The 15,207-nt window shown below is 38.3% G+C and overlaps 1 protein-coding gene across 1 annotated transcript in view; it reads right to left on the bottom strand.

The window, feature by feature from the left end:
• Positions 1–10,601, bottom strand: part of Spata7 (spermatogenesis associated 7) — a 43,159-nt gene extending 32,558 nt beyond the window's left edge. The window contains exons 1-3 of the mRNA XM_023719622.1: positions 10,423–10,601; positions 4,890–4,964; positions 2,090–2,185 (exon numbers count right to left, since the gene is read on the bottom strand). Of these exons, the coding sequence (XP_023575390.1) occupies positions 2,090–2,185; positions 4,890–4,964; positions 10,423–10,441 (190 nt within the window). The 5' untranslated portion in view covers positions 10,442–10,601. The remainder of the gene's footprint in view (positions 1–2,089; positions 2,186–4,889; positions 4,965–10,422) is intronic.
• Between the last annotated feature and the right edge of the window lie 4,606 nt (positions 10,602–15,207).

Raw genomic sequence — 15,207 nt, 5'->3', positions numbered from 1 at the left:
TGACATGAGTCCTAATTTTATAATAACTAGTCTTTAGATATTAAAGTTTGCCAATGTATGACAAAAGGAGAGTTAGTAAACATTTTCTATACTTTGTGTTAAGGTTTAGAGGACAGTCTGTCCTCTAAAAAAGGACTTTTGGAAGTGTAATTGCAAAATCCCATTTGAGTGACACATGGGACTGTAGCACACATAATACAGGAGACAAGGAATTGGAAGAAATGAAGGATTAAAGGATTCTGGGCCAGAATGTTTACATAGAAGACACTTTCAGATATAACTAGTGTGACCTGTGTGTAGTTTATTTGACACTACTGTGTGTATCATGGGCAGACTTGAGTCCACATTTGATTTTGTGTGTGTGTGGATGCCAGGAATCAAACTGAAGACCTTGTACTTTCCAGGCAAGTGCTTGTGACACTGACCTATATGCCTGCCCATTGAGTCCACATTTGAAATATCTAGTCTTTCTGAATGTTTGGAAGTGTACAAAGTACACTAAGAGCAGAGGTAGTAAATAATATATTTTGCAGATATCTTTTTGTTAAAATTAATAACGATTTGCTGTCTTTGGAAATGGAATGATCAGTGTACATTATTACATTTGTGCTGCTTCAAAACAGAAGGAAAAGAAAGTACAAAGGGCTTTTTCTTTTTCATTTATTTATTTGAAGGGCTGGCCTGATAGCTCAGCAGACGAAAGCGCCTGCTTCGGCAGAGTGCAGTGGCCAGGGGTTGATTCCCCTGCGAGCAGTCGTGGCCTCACCCACGGTGCGCACGAAGACACCAACTAACACTGGGCTTGATGGTGCGCGCCTGTAATCCCAGCACTTGGGAGGCTGAAAACAGGAGAATCACTATGAGTCTGATCTACATAGTGAGACCCTGTAGACCCTGTAGACCCTGTCCTAAATACAGAAAGAAAAGAAAAGAAAAGAAAAAAAAAAAAAACAGAAGCAAGGCCAAAGGTATGCTTTTCCATTTTTTTTTCTGTAGATCAGACTCATAGTGATTACCCTGATGATCATCTCAATAGATGCAGAAAAGTTTTTTTGTTTTTGTTTCTGTTATTTCTTTGTCTTTTTGAGACAGGGTCTTTTATTTATTTATTTATTTTTCCTTTTGAGACAAGGTACTGGGGCCAGGAAGATGGCTCAGTCTAATAAGCGCTTCCCTGGCAAGTGCAAGGTCTGAGTTCAATTCCCACTTCTGCAAAAAAAAAAAAAAAAAAAAAGAGCCAGAGAGCAAATGCTTCAGGTTTTGCAGGGTGACGCAGTGTGCATCACAACTAGCCAACCCTGCCATTTGCTGCAAAAGCTGCCATAGGCAATATTTAAAAGAATGGACGGGATTGGGTCTACAATTAAAGTGAGAATTTCATGTTATTATCAGATGTCACAAAATATCATTCCCCTTTTTTTTGCAACTATGAAAAAATATAAACAGCACTGTTAGTTCAAGAGCTGTACAAAAATGATGATGATGAGGAGGACGATCTGGTCTGTGAGTTGTACTTAAACAGTCTCTCTTTTATAGCATGATTGTGGTAGAAATTATATAGACTTTTAAAAAATGTTTAATTTTATAATGAGTGCATTTTATTGTTTTTAACTTATTTCTTAATAAAGCCAGCAACAAAAGAAAAAAAAAAACCTAATAATAGGTAGCATCTTTGTGCAATTTCCTTGGTTGATTTGAACAAAAAAGTACTCTACAAACTTACATTAAAAGCAGTATCTAGGGCCGGGGAGATGGCTCAGTAGAATAAGCACTTCCCTGGCAAGCACAAGGGCCTGAGTTCAATCCCCAGTTCCACAAAAAAAAAAAAAAAAAAAAGCAGTATCTAACAACAAAACAATATCAGAGATAACAAGTAAAATAACTGAGGTCTTATATAGAATTTCAAACACAGACAACAAAGATGACATTCTGATTTTGACATAAGTACAGGTAATCACTGGTATCTCACTATACCAACCACAAACTCTTTCATAAATAATGTTTTAATTTCTGCCACAGATTTGTCATAAGGAGAGGTGACATTAAGGTTTCAAATGCGTACAGAAAGTGCACATTCGCACATTTTTACCTTTGGCTGAAAGGATTTTATTATAGTGAACAGCCATGTGATTCTTGACCAGCTGGAGAGTGGTTAGTCTGAGAGAAGAGGAGTCAGTGCAAAAAGCTAAAATTAAAACATATTTAAACATTATACATTTAAAATTAGTACAATCACATTGAGACATACAAGTTACTGAATATTACACTCATTCTTCAACAATATGCTGCAATTCCATCTTTGTGATGCCGAATATGTCCTAGTCTTAATCTTGTACTGGAAATACCAATAAGCTATTAGTTATGCAGTTCTGAAAATTTGAGGAAGAGATTCTATCATATAATCTATGACTATATTTAAATTTTTAAAAATATTTTAATCTTATATCTAAAAATCTTTAGCTATTTGCTTGATTATAAACTGTTACCATGTTACTATGTATTTAACAATCCATGAAGTTTGGGAAGTCAAACATCCCTAACCACAAAGCCTTATGCAAAGATTTAAGAGGGAAACTTCTTATTTATACTTGAAAACCAGATCTACACATCTGTAAATTACTACAGTCTTTTTTTTGCAGTAGTAGGCCTATCCTAAGACAAGTTTAATCATGTAAAAATTCCATGGCATTGAATTCTTGAACTTCATCCAAATTATTTAAAGGAAATACAGAAATCACTAAACATCTATATTCAAATATCAAGTGCAAACACAGGTATAACTTTTTTAACCATCAAAAATAGTTTGTGAGAGAAATAAAAATAGGTCATATTGAAGAATCTAATAAGGCCAATTAATGTAAACACTCTATGCCCTAGATTGAGCTAAGACAAATAATATCAGTAAGTACGCAAGATGATGGGCACCCTGAGGAAGAGGGAGGGGGGGATGGGGAAAGGGATTTAAGCAAAAGCAAGCTGTAATATGTACATATAACCATGCCCAAGATGATGTACGTGACGTGAATTCAAATATGCACTAATAAAATTATAATAATTTAAAATACATATAAATAAAAACAGAAAACCTTTTGAAAATACATATATATGTAAACAAAACAAAAACCCAACAGCTAAAACAGCATGCAGAAATTGAAAAATAAAGGGCTTTTCTACAATGAAACCTAGTTTCTTCTTCAAGATATATACTACCACTATTTATTTATTTATGTGTTCTAATTCATATTCTACCCATGTCACTCATTTAAAGAGGGGTTTTTTTTTTAGTGTATTTGCAGTTTGGCAACCATCACAGTTAATCTTAGAACATTTTTCTGAGACCCACCAAGGAAGTTCAGCCATTTTTTTTTTTTTTTTTAAACCGGGGATTGAACTCAGGCCCTTGCGCTTGCCAGGGAAGCGCTTATTCCACTGAGCTATCTCCCCGGCCTTATTTATTTATTTATTTATTTATTTATTTATTTATTTTTTTGGCAGAACCGGGGATTGAACTCAGGCCCTTGCGCTTGCCAGGGAAGCCAGGGAAGCGCTTATTCCACTGAGCCATCTCCCCGGCCCCTCTACCACTATTTAGACATCAATCTTTCTAAGGAGATTCTATGTATAATCAAGCACATACAATAATTAAGGGCTTTATTACTACTAAAACATTTTCTGAACAGGTACCATTTGCTGTGCATTGCTCAAGCTCTAAGTAAAGCCTTACCTAGTTGTTACTACTATCATTTACTAGAACTGGAAACTGAGGCAGAGGGCTATGCATTAGGTCTTGGGCCACGTTACTGGGGTTTGGGAGTACACCACGGTAGCCTCCTATTTACAACCACTATAGCTGTATCAGCTCTGCACCGACCTCGAAAAAGCAAAAGTAAGCAAACTTTATGCATTGTTCTTCACAGTGCTTTCCTATGCATCTATATTTTAAGTCTACTTTCAAATTTTTAACAGTTAATTTTCAAAGTTTATGAATTTAGTGTATGATTGTTCTCTAATTTAAAGAAATAAGTAAGATAACAGAAAATTGGATCCTTCACATTTGAAAATAACAGTGTAAAGAATGTTTTGTGGAAAGCAGAAGTTTCTATTATTTTGCCTAAAAATCCAATCTGTACAATTTTTAAGCTATAATTATACACTTTTAGTTTAAAGTGAACAGTAAGTAAAAAAAATTTACTTTGAAAGTTTGATTGATTGATTGATTGATTGATTGATTGATTTTGTAGTACAGGGGATTGAACTCAGGACCTTCCACTTGGCAGGCAAGCACTTATTCTACCGAGCTATTTCCCTGGCCTGAAAGTTTTTTTTTTTTTTTTTTTAAATTTTATTTGTGTGTGTGTGTGTGTGTGTGTGTGTGTGTGTGTGGCCAGCTCAGCCCACCAGGGGGCAGGGCTGGCTGGCATGTGGTGCTGGGGGATTGAACCATGGTCCCTCTGATTTGCTAAGCTTGTTCTAAGTAGGTGCTTTAGACCACTGAGCCATCTCACCAGCCCCTGAAGGTTTTAAAATATAAAAAATCCAGTTGGTAAAGAGGCTCACTAACCCGAGTGCCTGTTTTCCCTGCAGCTTTTCACTTTCAGTGCTGTGCGTCTCCAACCTGGTAACTGCCACTCCCTCAGGACAGCCCCACCTCAGACCAGAGCGGGCTGCAGCTGGGGCGAGAAGCTGGGGGCAGCCAAGTCCATGTTCTAGTCCCTCAATGGTTTGAAATCAGGACCTTAGCTCTCTAAGAAATCCCTATAATACTCAATTATAATTAATAACGTAATGTTCAAGTATATGAAGTCATTGTTTCATCATCTCATAACATTTGCAAATATAGGGAACAGTCAGTCTTTTAGAAAGCTGCCATTTTAAAGTATTTCACTTACCATTACTTTTGGTGCTTAAATGTCCTTTAAATAGGCATGGTGGACCACATCTGGGAAGGACGGGGGTTGCTCTGACTTTTTATAAAAAAACACAAATTAGGAGACATGAAATACAACTTTCATAAAAAACAGTACTTAGAGAGCAGGTGTGGCAGAGCACACTGTAATCCCAGCTCTGGGGAGGCCAAAACAGGTGCGTCACTATGAGGCTGAGCTGCATAGTGAGATCCTGTATCAAATACATTTTAAAAAAAAGATTTAATATTTTTAAAGGAATTAAACATCTTTAGAGTCAGTCATTTAAAAAGTTTTCAATCATATGCCTAGCCAGCAATGGTCTGTCAGCAAAATTCTCTAGCTATTGATTAGAAGTCATGAAACTAGCACAATTTCTACCAGGAAAGACTGGAGTTTGCTAAATAGTAAAACAGACATATAATTGACCAATGAACTTTCAAGAAAACCAAGAGGTAAAACGATACTTGACTCTACTTGCTCAGCATTCAATGTCTCTGAGTCTAAAGCACCAGACATTTCCTTCAGGGAACTGCTGCTCCGCTACTCAGGGTGGAGAGAGAACTTGATCGTACAGTTCAGAGTGGGGTAGAGAACCCAGATCTAGCCAGCTGTGTTGAATGGGTCAGCTATGAATATATGCCCCAAGTCCAGCCAGTGCGAGAAAACCCTGGGGATTTAAGTAGAATGGTTAGGAAAGGTGTCCTTCTCACTAGGTCTGCTATGCGCAGTGCAGGATGTAGGCGTGGCACTGCCAATGGCCGTCTTGGAGCCTGTGAATAAAGCCTGCACACTCGAGAGTGGACCCAAGAGATTGCTGACAACATCAAGGACCTGGAGCTATCTTTGTTTGAAGCTTTACACTCTTTAGGCTTTTCTTTACATAAGCCCCCCACCCCCATTCCCATTTTAGCTCAAAACAATCTGAGTCAAAATGCTAATTTTATTGCATACTAACTGTTATGCACTGCTCTAAGCACTTTGTGAGTCTAAATTCATTTAATCCTTATAAGAATTCTACAAGATACCTACTATTATTCTTTCCTTTTATGAATAAGAATAAGGAACACAGAGATAAAGTTCTCCATACACTGAAATTATACAACCATGACGTAATTGCTTGGGACCTGAACGTAGGCAGTCTGGCTCAAGTCCTAACTGTTACACTATTGTGACCAATATAAACTGCTCAGTACTTGAACTATGCTCTAAGATACTATACCATGCAGCATGAGTAAGATAGCTCAGCTCTATGTAATATATCATCTCTAGGTAAAATTCCATCCTAATGCACACGTATTTTACTAAAAGTCACAAAAAAAAAAAAAAAAAGAAAAGAAAAGAAAAGAAAAAAGAAACAGGTATATTCAGAGAAGTCAGAAAGACTGAAGGCTAGTGATACTCTCTTGGATGGAGTAAGTGTCATCCCACCCTCTCCAATGTGTGAGGAGATAGCTATGCGTGCATCATGGTATACTTGGCTCCCAGGTATCTAGCATAAAGTGGGAATAAGAACAAAAATGGAACTCAGACATACACCGAGGCCTGAGCTTTTTGGTCTATCTTTGGTGATCTCTCTCTCTCTCTCTCTCTCTCTCTCTCTCTCTCTGGTGCATATGTATCTTCACTGATTTTTAACAGGACTACTCATGTCATGTTAAAATTGACAGAACTGTACTAGTTAGATATTTTCATAAACATTTTCATAGTGTTGGACAATTTAGATTGTGCTTAAAAGCACGAAGCACGAGGAATACTGTTTTCAGGTAAGGAAATGGGAAGGTCCAAAGGGTTGCAGAAACTTTCCTTGGCGTCAAGTTAGAGATTGAATGTGTCCACTCCGGCCAGGTATGACAACACCTGGGCTGTCTAGCAAGGGCTGTCTCTCCAGCACTCTGGGAGGTTGAGGCAGGAGGACTGTTAGATCCCAGACTGGGCAATGTAGTGATTTAGTGAGACCCTGTCTCAAAACAGAGGCTGGGGATGTAGCTACAGTGCAAAGGCCCTGGGTTCAATCCCTAGAACCATAAGGGAAAAACAAAACAAAACAAAACAAAACAAAACAAGAGAAGAAAAAGAAAAAAAGACTGAACTGAGGGGAGAAACAGACAGCTCCTCTGGACCCTCTCTGTGTTATCTCTATGTGTGGGTCATATACGGTTTCTTTATGTGACTCATGATTTTTTATCAAAAAGAGAACATTTTAGGTAACATATTGTAACAACTTGACACAGAATCATCTCCTACAATTGTTTTCATTGTTGATTTAGTGACTTGTTTAAACAGTTTAATGAAGTCTATTTCCCAGTGTGAACTCGCTGATGTGTTTCCCTGAATCAAAACTTCTGGCATGTGCACAGCCATATCTTCTCCAGTGAGGTCTGAAACTCTGTCTTTGAGAGGAAGCCCTCATGCAAATCTGCCTTTCCTTGAGTATTCTCCTTGAGTTCTAGGATATGATTGAGCTTTCTTACATCTTAGTTATTCTTTACGACCACTCCTTAAAATTTTCCTTGCTTAAATCACTGTAGTTTCTGTATCTTGATTTGACCCAGAATGATACAAAAGGGCACAGAAACATAGTTTCAAATCAAATGCCAGGAGAAAAGAACACCATCTTATAGGATAGGATTAAAACCTGTCCATGAAGTCTTGTCAGCGTGGTGAAATTCCTCAGTACTGTATGTAAAAGTGGCTTGGTTTCCTAGACAATTTGGTTTGACCAAACCAGAAGGAATGCAGGATTTTTTTTTTTTTTTTTGGGCTGGCTCAGTATGCCTTCAGGGCAGGTTTGGCTGGCTGGAGTTGTGGGGATTGAACCTCAGCAACCTGAGCCTGACTGCTTTGTTGAAGCAGCCACCTAAAGAACTGAGCCAAGGGGCAGGCCCCCAACGCAGAAGGAATGCAACTGAGAAAAGATGATGTTTAGTTGTAGCAGTTTCCCAGAAATTTCAGAGGTCTGGGAATCTGTCTTTCATAAATATCTTCATGGAAACAACAAAGTAAAAAAAAAAAAAATTCAAGCTGCTTTCAGTATCTGTACTAATAGGTTACCTCTCCTTCTCTCCTCAAAGGTAGACACTAGAGTATTTGCTATTCTCAATCTTCTTTCTCTTCCCTCAAAGATGCTAGAAATGTCTTGTGGATTACCTGGTCCCTACTCTCCAACTCCCATTATACAAATAACTAAGGCCTACACAGAGAAGGTAACTGGTGAAAGTTTATCTAGGTAATAGCAAGAAATGACTAAAACCAAAATCTGTGTTTTTGAGGCTAGTGCTCTTTTCACTACACCACCATTCAGAAGATTTACCCTGTAAAAGGATGTGTAAAATTTTACAGTATAAAAATCATAAAAGGTAATTTTTTTGTTAGGTGTCTTTTAAGATTTGAAATAACTGAAGGTAATCTGATGAAATCCAAGGCATTTTCAATTAAATTAAGCATTTAAGCTTTGGTTAAAATAATGGCTAATCACAAATCATAATTTATGGTATATAAGAACTATTTTGAGTATTTGTTGAAAATTTATTTTATTTTATTTTTTCCATAATTTTATTGACAAATAGCAATGAGACAGTTTCAAATCAAATTGGTAGGACAGTTTCAATAATTAACACATTGCATACTGTCTTCCTAGTGGTTATTTGCTGTACAAGATGCAGACATGATATTCTATTTGCAAACACTATTACAACAAATCCCTCTATTCATTAAGAGAATATAACTATATATCTATCCTAACCATTGAAAATTTATTTTAAAAGTACAAAATTAATAAAATGTTTACTATTATATATTATAAAATACATATCCTAAAATGAAACCAACTAAATTAGATAACAAAAATACAGGCCATTTATTTACATATTGACATGAGCCCAAATTTAAAATGATCAACAAGTACTGAGAATATAGAGGTCTATTACTTTAACACATATGTTCATTCCCCATGCCTCCTCCCCTACCATGCTGTAAAATACAAATAAAACCACTAGCTCTAGGGTTTCGTATTCCTTACCTGGCTGGATTTAAGCCTGTTCTGTTTGTGACCTAGACAAGTTACGTATAATTACTTGTTTTACTCACCTCAGAGTAAGGATAATACTTCTTTAAGGTTTTTTTGAGTATTAGGTGAGATAATTTGGTAATAGTTTTGCTGGCACACAGCAAAGATTTCATTGTTTTTGTTTTGCTTTGAGAGAGGGTCTCACTATGTAGCCCAGATTAGCCTCAAACTCTGGGAATCTTCCTGTCTCTGTCTCCCAAGTGCTGGGATTACAAGCATGTGCCGTCAAGCCCAACCCCAAGGTCTAGCTAGGCAGCTCCGACTTCTAGTGATCCTCCAGTGTCTCAGCCTTCCCAGTGCTGGGATTATAGGCATGTGCCACCATACCCGCTTGGACAGCAAAGATTCAATGTTTAGTTTATTGTAAGATTTCTGAAGGCCCTAAAAGCATTTTAGCTTGCTTTTTCTAGGTTTTAAGAGTGTCATATTATGCAGTCTACTGATCAATTAGTGATGTTAATCTCACACAATCTGCCCAGAACTTATTTTAATTATCTAATACAGGGTATACACATCCTTAATTAAAGAAACAAGCTATCAATTTAACCTAAATGGATTAAAGACTCTGAATGGGGAGGAAAGAATACTACTTGTTTAGAAGGTGTGAAGACATAAATCAGATTTGCAACAATTTCTGGTTAAATGGCCCAACCATTCTTTCAGGGTATCCATTTGACTGATACTACTGGGTCAAAGGCAAGTGTATACTGTGATTATGCATGGATTAATCCTCTGTTACTAAAACTGTAGTGTGAGAATACAGAGGTTATTACTTCAATACGTCCATCGGGCAGTTATACTGCATCACCAGGAAGCTTATTACAAATGTAATATTAGGCTGGGGAGATGGCTCAGTAGAATAGGTGCTTGCCTGGGAAGCGCAAGGGCCTGAGTTCAATCCCCGGTTCCGCAAAAAAATAAATAAATAAATAAATAAAAAGGAAAAGAAAAGAAAAAGAAATACAGTATCTCGGCCCCGCCTCCATCAGACTTAATGAATTATAATCTGCATTTTAACAAGATTCCTTGTCACATTAAAGAGCAGCTGTGGGAAGGTGCAGCTTGGGGGAAGGGGGAACGATTTGGTGGCGGAAAGGGAGATTTAATATGTACAGATTACGTAAAATGTGCCGTTTTCCTGCGTCTTATCTGCATTTAATCCTCAGGAGCTCTACGGCACGGTATTTAACCCGTACATTCAAGAGATGCGGACATCGAGGGTCATCTCCGTGCCGAGCAGCCAGACTTGATTCTGGGTTCTGGGGATTCGGGCTCCAAAGCCCAAACTCAATTCCTCTGCCTCGAAGCTACCGAAGTCATTAAGGCTGCACGACCCCAAGCTTAGGAGACTTGAAGGGTCGGAAGCGGACCTATGAGGCTGTTTCTGGGCTGGGGCAAGGCTGGCGAATAAGCGGGGCCGCGGAGTCCCGACGCGAGGCTGCTCTTTACCTCTCCGGGTGCCATCCATGCTTTGTTCTCTTGCTGCCCACTTAGGGGGGGGGACACAGCGGGTCCCCTTCGGCCCTTCCCCAGGCTCGGCCCAGCCGAGCGGCAGACTGGAAAGGAAGAGCTGGAAGGTTGCCGGAGCGCCCGGGAAACGGTCGCCAGGTCGGTTGCTAAGGGTCGTTCCTCAGCGCCGGGATTGTGACGTCACGGCGCAGGACACGTACACTTCCTTGGCCCCGCCCCCTAGTGGGGGCTCCCGGAACCAGAACGGAAGTCTCGCGCGAGGAGGGTGGGCGAGGAAAGCGCTTGGAGCGCATGTCAGTTGTAGCGGGATGCTGCGAAGCGTCCCCTAAGTGGACTCGGGCGGCAAGCCGAGTACCCAGCACCAGGCGGGCTTTGTCCCTGCGGGAAGAAAGAGACGTGTTCTCATCTGGCGTCCACGTTCCCTGAATCCCAGAAAAAAAGTCAAGCACAAATGTTGCTTGAGGTCAGGGTAACATTAACCAGTTTCAAGTAGTTAAATTTCAAGGCACTGTGTACACTTTCAGATTAGTAAAAATTAGGTGAAAAAACCTTCATATTTACACACTGATTCTTAACTTCAGTTATCAGTTTGAATTTCCTCGCTGCTCACTGAGCCTCCAGCCTGTCTGCTACCTGAGGGCTCTACTCCGTTTGTAATTGCTGTGGAGGAGAACTGCAAAGTGACCCCGGGTGATGATTTGTCCTCAGTGTTCTACAGTTTAATTCTGAAGCAGTTACCTGTGAATTCTTGGAAATAAGATTAAGATAGAGCAGAGAACATCCTCAACAGCAGGCTCTGGAAATTTTCGGCTGGATGTTGTGGGGAGGGGCTGGCCATCCCTGTGCCCCACCGAAAATTTGGCAGCACCCCGGGCCTCTGCGTAATGGAAGGCAGCAGAAACCCACTCGCTGCACCCCAGTTCCTGCCTTGAGGGATTGGGTGGCAGAATCACAAGCCAGTGGAGAATCTCTTGCTGTAATGGAAAGAATACTGGCGTTGGGGCCAGATTTGCTGACCTTAATTGTATTTCCTGGCACATAGTCGATGCTGTATCTCCTAAAACATCGATGATGCTACCAACTGTGCTTACAACTACTGATAGGTACAGGGGCAAATAAAAGGAGCTATTCCATGAATGTTCGCATTCTATCTTCTAAGACTCAAGAGCTGAGTGCCAGTGGATACAGGGTTAGAAGGCAGAGTGAAAGGACCCCGCAACAAGGAAAGAGAAATCAACCATAAACCCAATTACAGCAACACCTGGAGGTGTGGTTCCCTAAGACATAGGATAAAAAGGAAATTAGATTCAAAATGAAAAATATGAAAGTATGTTGGATGGCTTGTGCTCCCAACTAGATTCAGACTGATAGAAGGACAGTCAGATATTATCCCTAAAACATAAACTTTTCTTTTTGCTCATTATTGCTTAAAATCCCTAATGTCACAAAGACTTTCAGTACACTATGAGCAGCTTTAAAAGTACCTTCCATATAATCAGCCTCCCATAAGCATTTATTTGTTTGTTTATTTTATTTATTTATTTTGGTGGAACTGGGGATTGAACTCAGGCCCTTAAGCTTGCCAGGGAAGCGCTTATTCCACTGAGCCATCTCCCCAGCCCCACATAAGCATTTATTGAATTGAATTAGAGCTAAAGTTTAAGGGCAAACACCCCTAGAAAAGGTTTGATTCTGCTACACAGTCACTTAATTCACATAAAAGTGAACAACTTCTTTTATAAAAGTGGATTTTAGGATAAAAACAGATTTTTCTTTGAAGTAGGAAAGGGGCGGTATGATTGAGAAAAGATAGCAAAATGGGGACATTCTTCATTTCATTGTGTCTTTTAAGTAGAGTAGTTATTTGTTTCATTTTTTTTCCAAGGATGTACACACAATAGGATCTACTTTTCCCTAATTTTAGCAATGAACATGTCATAAATGCAATTTAATTTGTTCTTGGCTTTTACTCTAGGCATGTAAACATGAGAGAAGATCCTTTCTGCTTGCTGTTCTGAGAGCCTATGATCTTGGGCAACTGCGGACAGCTGGCATGAGGTCATTCCAGAATAAATGTCTATTGGCACCCTTCCAATGGGGACTTAGCCCATTTGGGATAGGTCTTGGAGAGGAGCCCTTCTAATGACCTTTCATTGAATATATAAACCTGAGTTTCAAGTTGAGAAATTGTTCCAATGTTGTATTTTTGTTGATAATTAGAAATTAGTATAAAAACTATTGTAGAAGACAAACATTGTCTTTCCTAATGAATTGGCCCATGTGAGGCAATTATTGGATTTCTCTTTTTGTTTTAGCTAAAGAAAAACTCAGAACTAAGATTTGTGCTCAGTTATGATAGTCTATATAGCCTGCTTTATGTCTTTACTTTATTGAGAATGGCTTTTTTAAACAGTTTAACTAGTCTTTTTTTTGTTTTTTTGAGACCTTTGGCAATGGGCATATAAATTAATTATATGCTATATATAACATAGTATAATAGAAACAATATATAGTTTATTGTATTTTTGAATATTATTTTAAAGACGGTCTTTTACATTCAACCCTATCTTTATAGATGACCCTTAGTTTCATAATTCAGAAGATTCCTGGAGTTCATGTTTGTCTTTTCAGACGTACCTAACACCATCAGTGAAAATTATCTAATAAATGCCATGAAAGAAACAAGAAGTAAAAATTCAGGATTATATTTTTCTATCCACTGGGTTATTGTGAACCTATTTTAATCCTAAAGTTCTTGAAGGATAAAAATGAAGAAAATTTACAATTTTTTGATGTGTCCATACTAGGGCAGAGTAAAATAGATTTCAATGGTGTGTGTGTGTGTGTGTGTGTGTGTGTGTTTGTGTTTGTGTGTAATTTGCATAGACCTCAAGTCTCAAAACCTTTAGGTTCTGGTTACTGAAGAATGCTTAAGCTGTTGACTATTTCTTAGTCATTCCCAATTAAAATGTTGTAGATGTTGATTAAATATAATAATTAAATGAGAAATGGCTTATTGATATTGTGTTATTAAGTACTGGATTAATCTGGTGTTTGTCACTAGATGGGGCTTTAATAGAGTTTAAAACTCTATCCCTTGAGAAAGCAGTCATGCCAATGCAATATTAGCTCTCAAATCTTATGCAGGTGCAGTTGACAAACATTAAGAAAAATGATTCCAAAGTAGAGCTCTTCCAATTATAGTTAATGATATGTGTACTGAGGTTTTTTCTGAGCATGGGAAAACTTACTCTATTGTCTTAAAGTCTTTAATGGATAATAATCAGTCTTCATCATTGCCAACCTATAATTTAAGTTTTCTTCATTTCATTGTTAGAAGCAGGAGAAAGCACATCATTTTCTTTTCTTTTCTTTTCTTTTCTTTTTTTTTAAAGCACATCATTCTCTACGTACCTAATAGAAGCATGGGTAGAAAAAGGAGAGTGGTAATGGAATATATTGATCCCAAATGATCATTGTTGGTTCTCTTAAGGACTTGTACTCTGATATTGGAACACAATTTTATTTATTTATTTATTTTGGTACTGGGGATTGAACTCAGGACCTTTGCTTGCCAGGCAGGTGCTTATGTCACTGAGCAAACTCGCCGGCCCACAAAAGTAATCTTGTGGACTGAAAATGATCATTCTCAGAGCTCTAAAACTGCATAATTATTACTACCCTTTTAAACCCCATACTTTATTTTCAGTTTTTCTTACCTGTATAAAAAAGAAAATTGAGAGTCAGGGGCGGGTGGCTTAGCTGGCTTCTTTTTACCAACAGAGCCACTCATACTGAACCTCTGGCTAAGGATTTGACAAGTTTGTAGATATTAGGCCCACTGATAATTGCCACACTTCCATTTTGCTACTTCTCTCCAGCTGTGCTCTTTAAATCTTCTCATCCAATTAAGAGAACCAGTCACTGTGAAAAGAATTTAGTCATTCCGTGGTTACTAGGTAACCTGTCCCCATGGCTTCAAAAAAGCATTTTATCTTCCACTGTCAATCATCTGCCACAGTGCATGAGGGAGGATATGCAGCCTAAAGATTTCATACTTTCCACTGAACACATTCCCTATTTATGAGTGGTTCCACCATCGAAACAAAGCAAAACAAAAAATATAACCAAGCTGTTCCTCTAGCTCCATAATTCCACATAAAAAGACAATAGAGTTCAGAATTTAGAGAATTTGTTTTAACATTTTCTTCTTTTATTTCTTATTTTATTTAATTGAAAAACAAATATCAATGAGATACTTTCCAAGCTGATTAATAGGACATTTTCAATAATTAATACATTGCACATTGTTTTCTTCTTGGCGGTCATCCATAGCACAAGAAGCAGCCAGGATAACCTGTCCAAACACCACTACTACAAATCCTTCCTCTCACTGAACCAAGCGAAAGCAGCCATACATCTCTCCTAAATATTCTGTATAAACAAATACAAAATGGTCCTTCCTCTGTATCCCCCCCCCTCTCCAGTTCAGTCCTGTCAGACATGGGTATTCTATTGGCATCTAAATATTATAGGTACTTGAATTCAGCAAAACGATCCAACACAGTTCAGTAGTCTACAATAGCAGTGAGTTATCTGCAGAAGTTGTTGACTAGAGCCTTTTATAGCTCAGCATATTAATATGGTTTTTCTTTATATACCTCATTTTTACACTTTTCTGCTGGATGGTTAAGACCAAGATAAAGCAAGACCTATATAACAAGAAATGCAACTTTTGTATCTGGTAAGGTCAGTCAAGTCCCC

Source organism: Octodon degus, unplaced genomic scaffold (genome assembly GCF_000260255.1).
Source record: "Octodon degus isolate 3935 unplaced genomic scaffold, OctDeg1.0 scaffold00070, whole genome shotgun sequence".
In the NCBI taxonomy this organism is placed as follows: Eukaryota; Metazoa; Chordata; class Mammalia; order Rodentia; family Octodontidae; genus Octodon; species Octodon degus.
The sequence above is the reverse complement of the archived record's forward strand: the minus strand, read 5'-3'. Positions and strand labels throughout refer to the sequence as shown.